The sequence below is a fragment of the Carettochelys insculpta genome, chromosome 18 (assembly GCF_033958435.1).
Source record: "Carettochelys insculpta isolate YL-2023 chromosome 18, ASM3395843v1, whole genome shotgun sequence".
Classification (NCBI taxonomy): domain Eukaryota; kingdom Metazoa; phylum Chordata; order Testudines; family Carettochelyidae; genus Carettochelys; species Carettochelys insculpta.
This window is the reverse complement of record NC_134154.1, coordinates 17,177,356-17,194,091: the sequence shown is the minus strand read 5'-3', so window position 1 is coordinate 17,194,091 and position 16,736 is coordinate 17,177,356. Positions and strand designations below refer to the sequence as shown.

Sequence of the window (16,736 nt, the reverse complement as noted above, 5' to 3'; positions counted from 1 at the left end):
CACACATACATATGGACTCACAAAGCTAAATTACAGGCACTTGTTGAGGTAACTGCATCTGAAGTGTGCATGTCATGATTTCAGGTGCCTGTTTCTGAATCCAGCGCAGTTCCAGGTTTAAGTTACTTAGCAGGTGGAAAAGGAGCAAATTGTTTTCACTGTTGACCATATTTGGATAAAGTACTTGTCTTATTTTTTTAAAAGTGAGAATAATCCCTGTCCCATGTGTCTCATTGCATAGCATCAGTGCAGCCAAGTTGAGGAATTATATGTTCTTTTTAGTCTCTTCGTGACAGCAAAAATGAAAAACATGGTAGAATCCAAATTTCTGCAACTTCTGAATAGAGGAGGTTATCACACAGTTTAAAACAGCAGTTCTGAGCTGGACTGCACATGTCCCAGGAGTCCATGAAGAAAAGCCCAAAGCCCATGTTGGAGAAGTAGGAGAAGGTACTGAGGACATTGCCTTTCAGAGTGCAGTGCCTTAACAAAAGCAGGGCAGGCCTGGGGACAGACAAACACATACCAATATCCTCCCATTCTTCTCCTCTGCCTCCTGGTGAGCTTGGAAGCAGGCAGTGCAGAGCAGCAGCTGCTGTGGCTTGTTGCATGGAGTGGGCAGCCACCGTCGATCTCCTCTTCCTACTGCTGAGCTCAGGGCCCCAGCTGCATCTGTTTCTGGCCCCCTTTGACTGTTCATGTAGCCAAGAAGAGCCACCTGAGTCGAGGGATGGCTTTGGGGTCGGGCCGGCCCACCCCTTTAGCAACAGGAGGGTGCCCCTCCTGACACACAGCCCCATCTTTCTGCTACTCCCACCTTTCCACACCCTGAGCTAACCCCTGCCTTCACATGGCCCCTAGCTGCACTCTCCATGGCCTACACTATACAGTTCCTAGCTACCCCTGCCTCTACTTCAAGCTGAAACTTCCTTTGAGTTGAACTTGCAACCCATTTCAGACACTCTGGGTGGCCTGCTGATGTGAATCAGGGTTGAGATGGTGCTTCCTCACCGTTGTGCAGGGCTGGCACAAGCCCCTCCAGGCCCTGCCTCCCCCAAAATAAAGATAAAACTATTCTTGTGGAGCCCAGTGGCCAGACCCCCAGCACTCCACAGGGAAAACTCAACAGTTTGCTTCACCAGGCTGCTTAGTTTTTATATTTACTACCTCATGGTAGTATAAGACCCAGTCATGAGCTTGTGGTGGACTGTGTCAGGTAGATCAGAACACTGAGCTTTTGCAAGTCTAATGTTCTATCTTCTGTGAAAAACCAGAAGGTCAAGGAAAATGAATCCTTTCCCCAAGTCATGCAGAATGCATGCTTATACTTTTAGTTCAGTATTTAGCGGCATCAGTTGCTGACCGTTCAGTAGTTTGAATGAAGAAGGTATTACAGTTGCTACATTATTAGGCTGTAGCTACACTGCCCCTCCCTTTCAAAAGGGGCATGCAAATATGGCTGATTGGATATGCAAAGAGGCATGGATTTGAATATCTCATACCTCATTTGCATACTTGCACAGGATCTCAATTCCAGAAGATCTGATTTTGAAAGCCAAAACAGCTGTTTAAGTGGGATTCATTTGAAAGGAAGCCCTGCTTTCGAAAGCATCCTTCTTTCTGATTTTTTTCTGAAAGAAGGGTGCTTGTGAAAGTGGGGTTTGCTTTCGAATGAACCCCGTCTACATGGCTGTTTTGACTTTCAAAATCAGCTCTTCCAGAATCAAGACCCAGTGCAAGTATTCAAATGAGATGTGATATTTAAATCCTTGCCACAATTGCATTTCCAATTGGCTGCATTTGCATGCCCCTTCCAAAAGGGACAGCAGTGTAGCCACAGCCATAGTGAAGCTGAATTGTGACTGCTTGCTTTGAAGAGCTTCATGATTCAAGATGGAAATCAGTTTTTAACCTTTAACATTGTTTTAAATATCATTATACTTAGTATGGATGGAAATCATATATAGCAGCTGCCGATGTCCAGCATAAATCTGAAACTCAGATCTTGAGTATGGTTTACTGAACAATGCTTAATAAAAACTGACAGTAAACGCCAAAAACTGAAGCAATCAGGAAGCTATTAGATAACAACATGTTATAGAGTTTAGTGAAAGATATCTAGGCAAAATAATAGTAATCATGAGTGTAGGATTTTTATGAATGGAAAATATAGTATCTGAAAGGACTGGGAAGCCACCATTCTTTGTGTCAGCTTCAGTAAATTAGCTACCTTTTGCTCATTAAGTATAATGAATACATTTAATTACCTTTCCCAATGTAGGTCCTCTTCTTGTATTTCTAAATTTTCTAAAATAATCCACCTACAGTGAGAGTGGTGAAAAACATAGTGTATGTTCAAATCAAAAAGTAACAAGAATGGTCTTAGTTTAAGAATGTGTATGGTACTTCCAATCCATATTAATATGTTTGGGACACTTTTTATAAGTTTGTCCTTTTTATGATTTGGGCTGTTGAAAAATGAGCCATGAAAAATTGAGATGTAGTAGTATAACAACTGTTAGATATTACTTCCAGAATATCATTACATATTAGAATAAAAGCTTAAAAAATGTGTACAGTGAAACATTTTTACTTTTAAAAAAGCACTATTAAAAACATCGTAAGTACTTATGCGGTATGAAATCTGTTCCCAGCACAAAATTATGGTTTGCTGCTTAAGAAACTGACCAATTAAAACACAAAGGTTACTGGTGAAGGAATAACAAATTCACATGGCTTTGTTCTTTATAGTAATGGGGATCTTAAGTAGGTCAGTGAACCTGTCTGATGTTTAGTAACGCTTGGCAAGTATAAGTAATGTTTTGTTGTTACAGTGTTTTCTATTTTAGAATGCAAGTAAGCGTAAGAGTTTTATAAGATTTTTTTAACTTCCAAATGTTAATTGATATTTCAAAACTTCTTTTCTTGGAGTAAGTCTTAAGAGTCAAAGATGTACAGTACTTCTTTGCCATTTTTAATGTTACATTATGAAAAAAATTGTTTTATTCTTTAAGTTGTGTTATACCATTAAGTATTCATTTTATAGAATATATTAAATACTATGCATAGGCCAAAAATAATTCTCTGAAACAAAATAATTATTTCACCACCTGCCCTGAACTGCCCTTTTATTGCTAATGTCCGCTCACTGGGAATGTTACCCAAAAGAATAAGACTTAGAGAATGATATGGTATATGTGTGGTGCTTTAAAAACTGTGCTTTTGTAATTTTATCTCCATTTTTCCTCTAAACTACTAAGCACAGAAATGTTAGACATTTTCTTTTCTGATCTTCTAGAGATGTACTAGGCTTTTTTATGAAATAATGCATATGTGAGTACTTGATTCTATACAGTACTATACCTTTTGGATTAAAGGTACTCTTTTTGGCTAGTAAGTACACTTAAAATACATTAACTGGACTATTCATTGGTGGGTAAGACTATGTGAGTGGTAGAGTAGCTCAGCTGTAATTTTTTTTCAGACTGAAGTGTGTCATGCAGTAAGTTTGGTCTTGGAAGATTTGTTGGGTAAGAAGGAAATATATGGTATCAGTTTGTCTTTTGGATGAGATTGCCTATAGACTGTGAACAATCATGTTTCAGATCATTAGGGAGTTAGGATCAAATTTTTTCCTGTAACCGGGTTATTTTATAGTTGTCCATTGTAGGATTTTCTTGCACCTTCCTCTGAAATATCTGCCGTCTGACTGGTATATTAATTTGTATGTTTTTGTAAAGGTAAAATCAGAAATGAGGAGCACGTACTCTTAAAATTACTTAGTTGAAATCTGGGAATCATAATTTATAGGTAATGCATGAGGACTCCTTGCAGTTTTTCCTTCCTACTATCACAGGAAATATGATGACCTGTGGTGTGATGGCTACAGCATGCTCAATGCACAAGAAGTACCACATCCAGGAGTACTAGAAAAGCCATTAGAAATGTTTAATAAGATTGACAACAGTCAATGCTTTGTTAACATACAGCAAAGCTAAAGGCCTCAAGCCTCAATACCGATAGATTAAAGCAAAAACTGTTGTCCTCAGCCTTTAACCTTACACCAAGCCTCTCATTACTACACAGCTTAAACTAGTTAACATGTACTTTTGTATCTTCCCTAATAAAATGTTTCCTTTTTCAGAAGCCCCCATGAAAAGAAGAAGAAACGGAGATCTAGATCATGTACCAAGTCCAAAGCTAGATCTCATTCGCCATCCATGTCACCAGGCAAACAATCCACACATAAGAATTCTGTACATTCGACTAGTGTCTCTCCTGTGGAGAGTAGGGAATCCAGCCAAGAACGCTCCAGGTAATGTGGCATATGAGGGTACTGGCAGCCTTTGACCTTGCATGTTCCTTTTGCTGGATTGTGTGTGGGGAGAGTTGTAATACCACTTATGCAGCACTCTGTGAAGTTCAGACTGGGTGCTAGCGTGGTATGTGGTAGGGGCACAAGAACTGTGCTGGGGACCCAAGGTTGTGAGCAACTCTAGGAGACTGTCAGTGCCGGATTTCAAAAAGGGTGAATTTTCTAATACATGTTCAGACAGGAGGAAATGGTGAGAACTCAGTTGCCCAGGGAAGAGCATGTGTAAAATGTGAGAGATGAACTAGTTATTATATGAGGCACGACAGGAATAGTGCTGCTGTTCCATGTGCACATCTTGGTTCAACTTTCACCAAAGTGATGTTATTCAGACTTCCATAATCTAAATCCTACAGTTAAAATGTGGATAAAAGTACAAAACTCATAACACTTTGTTGGGATGGATTTTTTTAAGTTTTTCTTTTTGATTGTAATTTAATATTGAAAGAATCATAACTGAATTACACCCTTGTGTGCGGTGTGCTCACAGTTCTTGCACTGTCACTCAGAAAACTCTGTGGCATTGGCCACAGGTATGTGAGAGATGACCTCTGTGGCCGCAATCGGTGTTAACATGGAACATGAAAACAACTGAGCAGTCTGAAGGGGGCTCATGTACATATGAGACAGAATTGTTGCATGAGAATATAGTTAGATAATATATACATTTCTAAATCTTAATATTTTTAATTTTTAGGGGAGTTTCTCAGGAAAAAGATGGCCAGATTTCTTCCGCAATCGTGTCTTCAGTGCAAAGTAAAATAACTCAGGTATAAATTATGACATTATTTATTGTTTAAGTGTATTACCATTGTTTCATCATGCTTCTTTAGGTATTTTGTATAATTGTAAGATGTAGAGCTTTATGTATGGTCACGGTCCATACTATCTTGACATCAGGTTAAGTTAGCACAGCTTGCAGTTGGGCAAAATCATTTTTCTTGTAAACTCTTGATATTTAGTATTTATATGACTAAGATATAATGAACATGGGTGCCATTTGTAATTAGATACTTTTCAAGGCAGAATAGCTTCTGCTATAGTAAACATTCTTTAGTTCTTCTTCGAGTAGTATTCCTATGGATGCGCCACTCCAGGTGTACGTGCATCCTCATGCCAGTGCTCGGAGATTCTTCCATAGCAATGGATTCTCTCGCCATGCATGTGCAGAAGTACCTCTTTATGCTCTTTGGCGCGCATGCGGCACAGGCTCTTCATTTCCGTTCTCAGCTGCAGACAGAGCCTCACTATTCTCTGAAAAAGCGTTCAGAAGTTAGTTAATTGGCTTGTTAGTTTTGTTAGCTGTTACCCTAGTCCAAGTTCTTTTACCCTGTTCTACGTTGTTACCAAAAAAAAAAAAAAAAACCTTCAGAGTTCATAGTTAGTTGAGTTCCTGCTGCATCACTGCCATGCCAGGCTTCCCAGATTTAAGTGGTGCACCATCTGCAAGGATGCCGTGCCCACCTTGGATGGCCATGCGTCTTGCATTAAGCACCTCAGAGAGGACCAACTAACGTAGTCCTGTGTGCACTGCTTGAGTCTGGTGATGAGAGCCAGTAAGATCAAGCTAACAGGCTCAAGGCTTTTTTATACAAGAGGTCTTTACAGCCACCCTCCTCGGGTGAGCCAGTGGCTAAACCCACGGCCAAGGACGAAGACTCCAAGCATCCCCTGGCCTCCAAAGAGACTCCCGTTGCTGATCTGGATCCCTTTCCTCCTCATTTCTGGCCTCTGGCTGTGTCTGTACTGGCTGCGCACCATCAAAAAGAGCACACAGAATGCTGAAACGTAAACACATGATGTCAACTTCTTCAGCACCAGCAAGCCCACTGCCAGCAAAGCAGACTTCTCCAGCATATGTGCCTCCCACTGTGGCCACCAGGAAACGGCACCACCGCTCGTGTTCCCTGCAACCAAGCACTTTGCACAAGTCTAGGGCTGGATACCCCTCCCCACTCTTGATCATCAGTGGAGGTGATGCAGTACCACCACAGGCACGGAGTGTCATCTATACTCCTGGCACTGCAAACACCGGCACTGAGGAACCCAGTAGCGATGTCAGTACCAATTAGCCAGCTACCTGCAACAGCACTACCTTACCAGCACTATTCATCAGCTTGGCCACCAGCTTCACTGTGCTGAACCCACCATTTGGTGTCGTCATTCACCTCTCAGGCTAGACCCCTGATACTGGGTGCCAGATCTGACAGCACCAGTGTATTTTCCTTGCAACATTTGAGCCCTGAGCTTCCCTCACAGAATGTCCTGCCAGTTCCGGACGCTATGCAATACCATCCGCCTCCTCCATGGTTTGCTCACGATTACTCCCAGAAAGAACAACAGTGGTCCTCATGGACCAAACTGAAGCGGCACTGGCATACTCCGTCAGCACTGTTCTTGGCATTGGAACCGGGCCTACCTTTACCGCAACCATTCTCTCCATCCATACACTCTGGCACTGAGGGGTCCTGCTCTGAAGGGGAAAAGGCCTCCCATTTGTACTCATCCTCCCTGTCGCCAGATGATGCAGTGTTTTTTATGTCGCCCCTTCCGCTGATGACGGCTAGTCATTCTAGGACCTCTTCTGCCATGTGGCACAGTCCTTGGACAAGGTTGTTGTCTTCTAGGGTTATGTTAACTATGCGCAAGACCAGCATGGACCCAGCCACAACCCTGTGGCAAACTGCAGTATCCATTGCCCCTACCAGCAAATGGGCAGACAAGAAGTATTTGTTGCACCCAGGACACCGAGGAGTTGTTCACTCATCCATCTCCTAATTCCTTAGTAGTGGGTGCAGTCCATGGCAAAACAAAATCTTTTAGATCCATGCCCCAAGATAAAAATAGCAATAAACCTGACATTATGGGCCAGAAAGTGTGTTCCTTCAGCTCCCTTTTCCTCTGCACCGCCAATTATATGGCCATGCTGGCAGATTACGATTTTCAGAGCTATGCCAAGCTTCAGGAGCTTGTCCTGGTGCTACTAGAACACCAACGCCAGACACTGCCCAGCATTATTAAAGAGGTCCACACCATCGCCAACGCAGCTGTGCAGTCATCCATGGATACAGCCACATGGTGGCACACATCACCGCCTCAATGGTAGTCATGCACTGTATCATGGCTTACCCCCATGGAGGTGCCAAAAGAGCTCCAGCATAAGGTCAAGGACCTTCCATTCAACTGCCAGCATCTGCCAAGAAAACTGATGAGGTCCTTCATTTCATGAACAACTCTAGCACAACACTGCATACCTTAGGGATGTACACGCCCCTGCCCAAATGGGCCCACTACTCCCCATTTCAACGCCCTCAGGACCAATACCAACACCAAAGGCACAGACTGCAGCCCCAGTTCCAGCAGAAGCACCAAAGTCACAGACCACAGCGCTGTCATTTGGGCAGGCACGATCAGAGCCAACTATCCTCAACATCCCATGCTCAGCTCTCGAAGCAGCAGTTTTGAGGGATTGGTCGATCCATGACTTCCAGCTGTTCCACTGCCACCTCTTTGTGTCAGTGGGAGGCCATCACCACAGACAGATGGGTCTTGGAACTAGTAGAAAAAGGATACTCCATCCCCTTCACTTCTATACTCCTTACCCAACCCCTGCCCTGTCTGTCTTCAGGGAACCCTCTTACAAGAGTCTCTTTGACCAGGAGGTACATTACCTCTTAAATTTGGGGGTGGTTGAGCCCATTCCAGAGAAATTCCGGGGCAGGGGGATTTTTATCTACCTATTTCCTTACTCAGAAGAAGAGCAGGGCATGGAAACTGATCTTTGGATCTCAGATGACTCAACAAGTATGTCCTTTACAGACGTTTCAGAATGGTGACCCTTGCTACCATTATCCCAACCTTGGAGAAGAATGATTTGCTCTCAGCTCTTAACCTACAGCATGTGTATTTCCATATCAGCATCCTTCCAGCTTGCAGACATTTTCTTCATTTCACAGTGGGGTGTTTCCACTACCGGTATTGGGTCTTCCTCTTTGGCCTTTCTACAGCACTGTGAATGTTTTCCAAAACCCTGGCAGTGGTGGCCGCTCATCTTCCTCATCAAGGGGTTATCATCTTACCTGACTCGAACAACTGTCTCATAAAGGGTCTGTTGCTTCCAGAAATGCAACACATGGTGCACGTCACCATGCGCCTCCTTCTCAGTCTGGGCTTACACATCAACTATATGAAGTCTACAACTCATCCTACTCAAGCTCTGGAATTTATAGGAGCGCACATAGACACTGTCACAGCCTCAGTGTTCCCACCCCTATAAAGATTTCACAAATTGTGCAACCTCAATCAGGCATTGCGACTGTCTCCTAACACTACAGCACATGCCTGCCTAGCATTACTGGGCCATATGGCTACCACCACACGCTGTCTTCAGTCACGGCTGGCTTCATCTGTACCTTGGCCAGGGACCCGCTTTGCAAGTTGATGGCAATCCCTCCCCAGGTTCTCGTTTCTCTTCAAGGGTGGATGTGTCTGGGCAACGTTCTCAATGGCTTGTCATTTCACCAGCCACCACTTTTGGTCACTCTTACCACAGACACTTCTCTCCTTGGTTGGAGAGCGCACCTTGGTCATCATATGGTACGGGACAGGTGGACATTCACTGAACAGATGCTTCACATCAATCTGTTGGAACATCAAGCTGTCCACTATGTCTGCAAACGTTTCCAGTGGCTCCGGACTCACAAATCGATCAATATTCTTACTGACCACACCACCTGTATGTATTATATCGACTGCCAAAGGGGGGTCCAATCACCATCTCTCAGCACAGAGGCCATAAGGCCACAGATGGATGTGGTGCATCTGATACCAGATCAATCCCATAGCTATGTATCTCCCCGGAGTACTCAGTGTCATGGCCAACACCCTCAGTCATTCATTCACGGACCATCACAAATGGGAAATCAATACAGCGGCCCTCAACAGGCATTTCAGCTGGGGAGCTGGCCTCACATGGGCCTGTTCACCACCAGATACAATAGAAAATGTCACTGGTATTGTTCCAGAGCTGGATTCGGGAGATGTTCCCTCCAGGATGCCTTTACCATCACATGGAACGTACCTCTTCTGTACACATTTCCTCCCATTCTTCTTGTCCACAAGGTGCTACTCCAGATCAGGCAAAAACAAGCCCTTGTCATTCTAGTAGTCCCGCCCTGGCCCAGACAAACTTGGTACACTTACCTCTTTCTGATGTCAGTAACAGCTCCTTATCCATTTCCTCTCCACTGTGACCTTTCGTCTCAGGACTTCAGCCACACTCTGCATCCCATCCCCCTCAAGCTTCACCTCCATGCGTGGCTCCTTCATGGCTCCATAATGCCAAAACCGCTCGCTTTGAGTGAGTAAGAATTCTCATCAATAGCAGACGGGAATCAACAAGCAAATCTTACCTATATAAGGGGCAGCGGTTTTCTCACTGGATGGACTCCCAGCACTCTGCCTCCTCATACTGCATCCTTGCCTGTTCTGGACTACCTTCTGCACCTGTGTGAGTCAGGCCTGAGCCTCAGTACGGTTCAGGTGCACACTGCAGCTATAGTGCCTTTTCACCAGTCCGGAGCAGGGCCTTTGTTCCTGGACCATGCTATCACCATCCGCTTTTTTGAGGCTTCAGAAACCTTCCTGTCAGTCCACCCCCTCAGTTGTCATATGGGACCTTAATCATGTGCATCACTGCCTTATAAACACTTTTTGAGCCCCTGGCGATGTGCTCCTGGCTTCACCTGTGTATGATGGTCTTGTTTCTTGTGGAGATCACATTGGGCAGGCGCATAGGGGAGCTGGCCGCTCTGGTGGCGGAGCCTCCCTATACTGTCTTTACCAAAGATCATTACCTTGCAGTTTCACCCCAAGTTTTTACCCAAGCTTCCCTCACTGTTTCACATCAGTGAACTGATTCATTTACCTGCATTTTCCCCAAAGCTGCATGGTGATCCTGCACATCCAGCATGGCATACATTAGATGTCCATCTTGTGTTCCCTTCTACATCGACTGTATGAAACTGTGGTGAAAGTCTCCCTGGCTTTTCCTGTCCTTCGCAGAACAGTGCAAAGGCCTGGCCGTCTCATCCCAAAGACTTTCAAAGCAGATTTCCTCCCATATCCCAGCTTGTTATGCTCTTCATTGTAGAGGAGCTACCAGGTGCTGTCACAGCCCATTCAGCGAGGGCCGTGTCTTCTATTACTGCTTTCCTCAAGAATGTTCCTTTCATGGACATTTGTAAGGCAGCCACGTGGTCTGCCAGTATCATGTTTGATTGGCACTGTGCTTTCTCGTCTACAGTCATGTGTTCTCTCCAAGTGGGCCAAGCTGTGTTGTCTACTGTGGTAGTGACAGATCTCCAAACTCGGCTCCATTCTGTGGCTGGGACACTACTCGAAGAAGAAGAGGAAGTTACTCACCTTGTGTAATTACAGTGGTTCTTGAAGACGTGTCCCCAGAGCGCTCTGTTTCCCACCCACCTTCCTCTGCTTTGGCATGTCCTGCTCTAATTGTTGGGTAGAGAAGGTACAGAGTAGCAGTGTCACACACAAGCCAGAGAGCACGAGAAGGCACTTCTGCACGTGTGCAGTGCGAGAAACCATAGCTATGGAAGAACCTCTGAGCCAGAGTAAGGAATATAGCATAGTGTCCCTTCTCTGTAGTTATTGCACAAGGTGAGTAACTTCCTCTTTTGTTTAATGAAAGAGGACTCATGTGGCACCATAAAGACTAACAGATTTAATAAGTTTTCATGGGTAAAATGCACTTTGCCAGATGCATTGGACAGGATGCATTGGGTAGGGGAGTTTACCCATAAAAACTTGTGCCCAAATAAATCTTTATTGTACCACAGGACTCTTTCTTTTTGTGGATACATACTAACACAGCTACTGCCCCTCTGAGATTTATTTAGACCATTGTCATTGATGGGGATAATTTAACCAGGCGTGGGGTGATGAAATAAAAGTAGAAAAAGGCTATTTCTAGAAACTGCAGTATTATTTTGTATAAAAATATCTGCCAGCTGCAGCTATTAGATTTGAGTAAAGACTGGGGCACTAATATAAAATCAAACTCTACATCCAGATGAGTGAATTTCAACAGTAAGATCACCCTGTTTCCTGAAATTCATAATTGCAAATGCTTAGGCATAATGGGAGATTTAAAAATAGATTAAATGGACTTCCAGTTGAAGTGCATTGTAACATAGGATTTCACAAGAAATGTAGACGGAATGTAAAGGAGCAAGAGATGAGTGCTGGGTTTCATTAGGAAATATTTAATTCTGACTCTGCAAGGCAGCTTTCGGCCGACTGTGCTTTCCTGTCCCATTTGCCCTCTGGTTTGCTTTAGGGTTTGTTTTGTGTCGGAAGACTTTGTCTTGCGTGTGTGTATGATAGGTGTATAAAGAGCGGTATAGAAAAACAGAGCTCCTAGCAGGTAATGGGCCCCTCATATCAACAAGGGCATGCTCCTCTCTCCATATTTTTTTATGGGTGGATTTGTTATACTATTGTTTGTGGATGTTATGTGTCATATTAAAATGTATGAAAATAGACAATACATTTGGAAGTTTTCTTCTTCTGGTGCTGAAGTATACATCTAAAACTATATTATTTCTAACTGCAAGTACCCTTAAATATAATAGGGCCACTCTTTTATAACTGATGCAGCAAGATATGTTTGCCACATAAGCATAATATAGATGTATGTTACTTAGCTGTGGATCCAGGCGTGACATCTACATCATGAATAGTCCCATTCAAAGGCTTATTTCTTATGCTAACTAAGGTGATGTTTAAAAGCTTATTTACTACATTCTCTTTCTTGAACACAATATTAAGAAAATACTGAGTTTATATTTAACTTATTTCATTTCTTTTAAAAAGGATTAATCTACTTAAAATTTTAATTTTACTTGGTAGCTTAGTTTCTAAATGACAGTATTTAACTCTTTTCATAATATGTCAGTTTAGAGGAAGAATCTTTTAATAATGCCTTAATTATAGCCTTGGTCATTTCCAGAAGCACAGCTGCTATGAATAGCTTTGACCCTTGATGAGTCAGTGCATATGTTTGGAGGGTGTTCTTCCTATTGTATAGAAACTGAGGATTCTTCTAGAAAAATTAAAATTCTTCTTAAACATAATTCTTTTATACACAAGTAGCCAACACTTTAGGTACCGCTCTCTGTACCTCTTCCAGAACATTTCCATTTTCCTTTTCTCTGCAGGAAGAAAAACCAGGAATGGAAATCAGAAACATAGCTGACAGAGAGGGAAAATACAGAGTGGTCTTAGTACATGGCTTCTAGTAATGGGCCAAGTAAATGCAGTGGAGTTGCTAGCTATACAGAGTGCTAAAGTCTTTGAAATGGATTAAATATCAGACAGTTAAAAAGCATATAGTAGGGTCTCGACAGTTATTCACGAGCAGCTGCTTCCTGGTGCTCCAAGGCAGAGCACATCAGTGGCCACCGTTTCCCTGGAGGCACCAGTAGGGAGCGCCAGCAGCCACTGCTTCCCCCAGGGCACCAGGCAGGAGTGGCTGCCATACAGTATTCGCAAAATTCAACATTCGCAAGGGTTCTCAACATGGAACCCTTGCGAATGTTGAGACCCTACTGTACTTGACATATGTTTTTATTGGTGCAAGTAGTTCCTAAATAGACTACAGGTTGAATCTCTGTATTCTGGTACTCTCTTGTCCATCAAATTCCGTAATCCGGCATGATTTTAGTTAGCTGGATGACCACTTATCATGGGTTTGGCCAAGTTTCCTGTGGTCCCATAAAGTTTGTTTACAGCCACCAGTCCTGGCTTGTCAGTGTTCTGTGCTTTTATTTAGCTTTAATTTATCCCTGAATGTCTTCTAAGATCCCAGTAAGCAGTAGAAGTGTTAGAAAATATTGACCTCCCAACATCTTACACAGTCTCTCTTCTGGTCCTGGTTAGGTTCCGAGGGTGCTGGATGAGAGAGATTCAACCTGTACATTTCTTCTGGGGTAGCAGTTTGTATTTGAGCATTTGCTCAAAACAGAAATGTAGCAAGATATTGATACTGTCTTCTCATCTTCAGTTAAAATTAAAATACATGAGAAGCACAGATCCATCGTTTCAGTGAAATGTATTTAAATAATTAATGTTTGCATAAAAAGGTGGAATGGGCTTTTTCTTAGTGGAATTTCTCTGCAGTTTTTTTTAAACCGGATTAATGTTCAGATCACAGATTTCTGAAACCCAAGTACATTATTTTTCCAAATGGGTAGAGCACTTTACTGGGCCTTGGACACCCAGGACTCAATTCTTGGCTCTGTCATTGGTTTGCTGTTTAATTTTTGGGCAAACCAGGCCCCTCTTGGCCTCACTTTCCACAGCTATAAAATGAAGGTAATGACATTAATATTAACATCCTTTTCAAAGTGCTTTGAGATGTGCAAATTAAAAGCATAGATATTTTCACCTGTGCACAGAAAGCCATCTTTTGACATCCATTATGTAAGTTGGATATTATTCTTCCGAAGTAAACACATTTTAGTAATTGTGCATTAGGTATTCAGGAGCTTTTTATTATATATTGTGTAATCATAAGGCTCCATGGAAGTCCTCAGACTCAGCGTACATAATTGTATTTCTTTTGTGAGGCACTGTCTCTGCTGGATATTGGCAGGGGAAAATTAAGTGTTGTTACGCTGGACAGCAGCTCTCTTGTTTTTCATTCTGACTTGCATGGAAGCATTTGTTTAAAATACTTTACACTAGTGTTCTAAAGGTGAGTTTTGTTTTTGCTAGAATCTTCCCCAGTTTTTTTAACTTGATGCAATTAGAATCCAAATATCTTGGAAAATAAAATTTTGTGCTCCAGTGTATGGGCTATGTCGTGTGCATTGTGTACACGCTCTGCCTCAATTCCATTCTTTCCACCTATTATCCTCATACACTTTTTGTCCTATCTTTTAATTTCGCTTTTCAGTTTTTGAGACTTGTTACAATGTGGTCTAATTCTTAGCAACTTAAAAAGTTTACTAGTTAGCAGGTACATTAGTTTTGTAATTTGTGTGTGAAATCAAGCAGCAGTAACTTTTTAAGTTCTCTTGGAGTATAGTCACCCTTTGGGAAACTTATGAGTAGGATTGCTGATTTCAGTGCAGGAAATTGTACTTTTCAAAACTAGAACTTAAAAACTAAGGAAGCTCTTGACTATTTTTCTTTTTTCCTACAGGATCTTATGGCCAAAGTGAGAGCAATGCTTGCGGCTTCCAAAAACATACAAACTAGTGCCTCCTGAGACTTGCTGAATTGACCATCAGGAAGACGGTGTGAGAAAGAACACTTTAAAAAGCTGCCTCATCTCAAATGTACAGCTGACAAATTTAGTTCATTTTGGTTCAGTTCTCTTTTGTCTAAAGTTATCAAAACCTGAAGAGCTGAAAAATCCCATCTGTACAGAATTGTCCCCTTGGAACTTTGACTTTTGGCATCCGGAATCTCTCTTGACAGCTTTTCGTTTTTGTAAATTGATTTTTTGACTAATTCTTCAGTATGATTTTATGATCAGTAGTCTCTGTATATATGTAAATATGTTTCTGTGATAAAGTATTACACAATAAAATAGGAGAGAAACACCTTTTATTAGCTACACAGTTGTTGAATGTTGCTTAATTGTGGGTGTTTTTTCTCTTTGTTTAAATGTTTTAAACGCTTTTTCCTTTAAATCGGTTCCTCAGGGAATGCTTTTGATAACATGAACTGAAAAACAGCTTTCAGCTTCTTTGATGCATTAAATGATCTAAACATTGATAAGCATGCTGCAGCAGAGTTGGGTTTCACATGGACTGCAGAACTCTTTTTATCTTTTATTAAACTCTAGCACATTGAAAACATCTCATTTGCAGTAGCGGCCCCCTTCCTTCTTGAAGATGAACCTCTGCCTTTTCCTACTGAAGAAACCACTGTTCTTGGGCCTTCTGGAGCCCACTCACCCCTCTTTATAACCTGGGAAACCTCCCACATGGGAGGTGAAAAAAGGAGAATGGCCATTCCTCAGTTCCTTTTAGCCGCCAAAGGTGTACTGAGCTCAGGTCACACAGGCAGAAGCCACATCTATGCTAGCAAGTATATTCAGAAAATCTGGCCCTCTTTTGAAAGACTGCACAGTGTCTATGTGCAAAACGCGCTCTTTCAAAAGTAAACCAAAAGAACATGGCGCTGCTTTCAAAAGGGCTCCTCCGGTCCCAAAATAGGAAGAGCACCCTCTTTCGAAAGATTCTTCAGAAAGAAAACATGTTTAGATGCTCCACTGGCCATTCTTTCGAAAGAGGAGGCTGCCATGGCTCCAGTCAGCTGGGGCGTGGAGATGCTCAGGCCAGCAGCAGTGAAGCTCTATGCTCCCTGCATCCAGCCACACTTAAAGCTGCATGGACCCAGAAACCCCATGGCAGGAAGCTGAGAGCATGCTGGCAGCAAATGCACACCCTCATCGATACCCGCAAAGAGCAACAACCAGCCATGGCCAGCAGCCAGCCGCCTCAGGAGCCCCAGGCCCCCCTACCCCTCCTCAGAGCCCTTACAGGAGCCTGGCCAACCTTCTAAAAAATGGGCTCCCTCCTAGATGGAGCTGGAGCTACAGGACCTCCTGGGACTATGGAAGGAGGAGGAAGTCCCCCAGGACATGGGCAGCAAGTGCTGTAATACAGCCACTTTTGCCTGCCTTGTCACGTAACTGGCCATCCATCTACACCCTGCCCTCACCCCAGACCAGGTGAGAAGCGAGGTGAAGGAACTCTGGCAGAGCTAAGCACAGGCCCGGGACGAAGCCGGCCAGTCAGGGGCAGGTCCCGCAACCTGCTCCTACTTCCAGGAGCACGAGGACACCTTGCCATCACCTGCCATCTTGGGCACTGCAGTGGGCGAGCTGCACCCTGAGGTGGAGGGAGGAGCCTGTATTTCAAGGTTGCACCACCCAGTCAGAGCCACCACTGAGTGGTCCAGTGAGGAGGGAATCTGGTTATCTATCTCCCCTTATGGTCATCCAGTCAGGCGACAGCCAGCCATGCATTGCCGGACCTTGGCAAGTGACCCTCCAGTAAGTACCCATTGGGGCACATGCCACAGCTGCCAGCAGGCCACCTGCATGCCCAGCAACCTGGAGCCGGACATATCCCAGGCAACCGCAGCTCCCAGCATGCTGTAATGGCCACTGACGACATTCAGCACCCACTCCCATGGACAGTGCCAGAAGCTGCATATGCAGGGAGAGATGGGTGGGGCCAGACTGCATCGGGGGCTTATCCTACATGGTTGGGGACCCCCTCAGTGCCCACAATACCCCATGGCCACTGTGCTGTTGGACAGGGGTTGG

General features: G+C 43.5%; 1 protein-coding gene across 4 annotated transcripts in view; it reads left to right on the top strand.

Moving 5' to 3' along the window:
* Positions 1–15,014, top strand: part of SFSWAP (splicing factor SWAP) — a 199,729-nt gene extending 184,715 nt beyond the window's left edge. For all 4 annotated transcript variants that reach the window (XM_075013064.1, XM_075013063.1, XM_075013062.1 and 1 more), the window contains 3 exons: positions 4,145–4,315; positions 5,070–5,142; positions 14,598–15,014. In XM_075013064.1, the coding sequence (XP_074869165.1) occupies positions 4,145–4,315; positions 5,070–5,142; positions 14,598–14,663 (310 nt within the window). In that variant the 3' untranslated portion in view covers positions 14,664–15,014. The remainder of the gene's footprint in view (positions 1–4,144; positions 4,316–5,069; positions 5,143–14,597) is intronic.
* Positions 15,015–16,736: the final 1,722 nt, after the last annotated feature.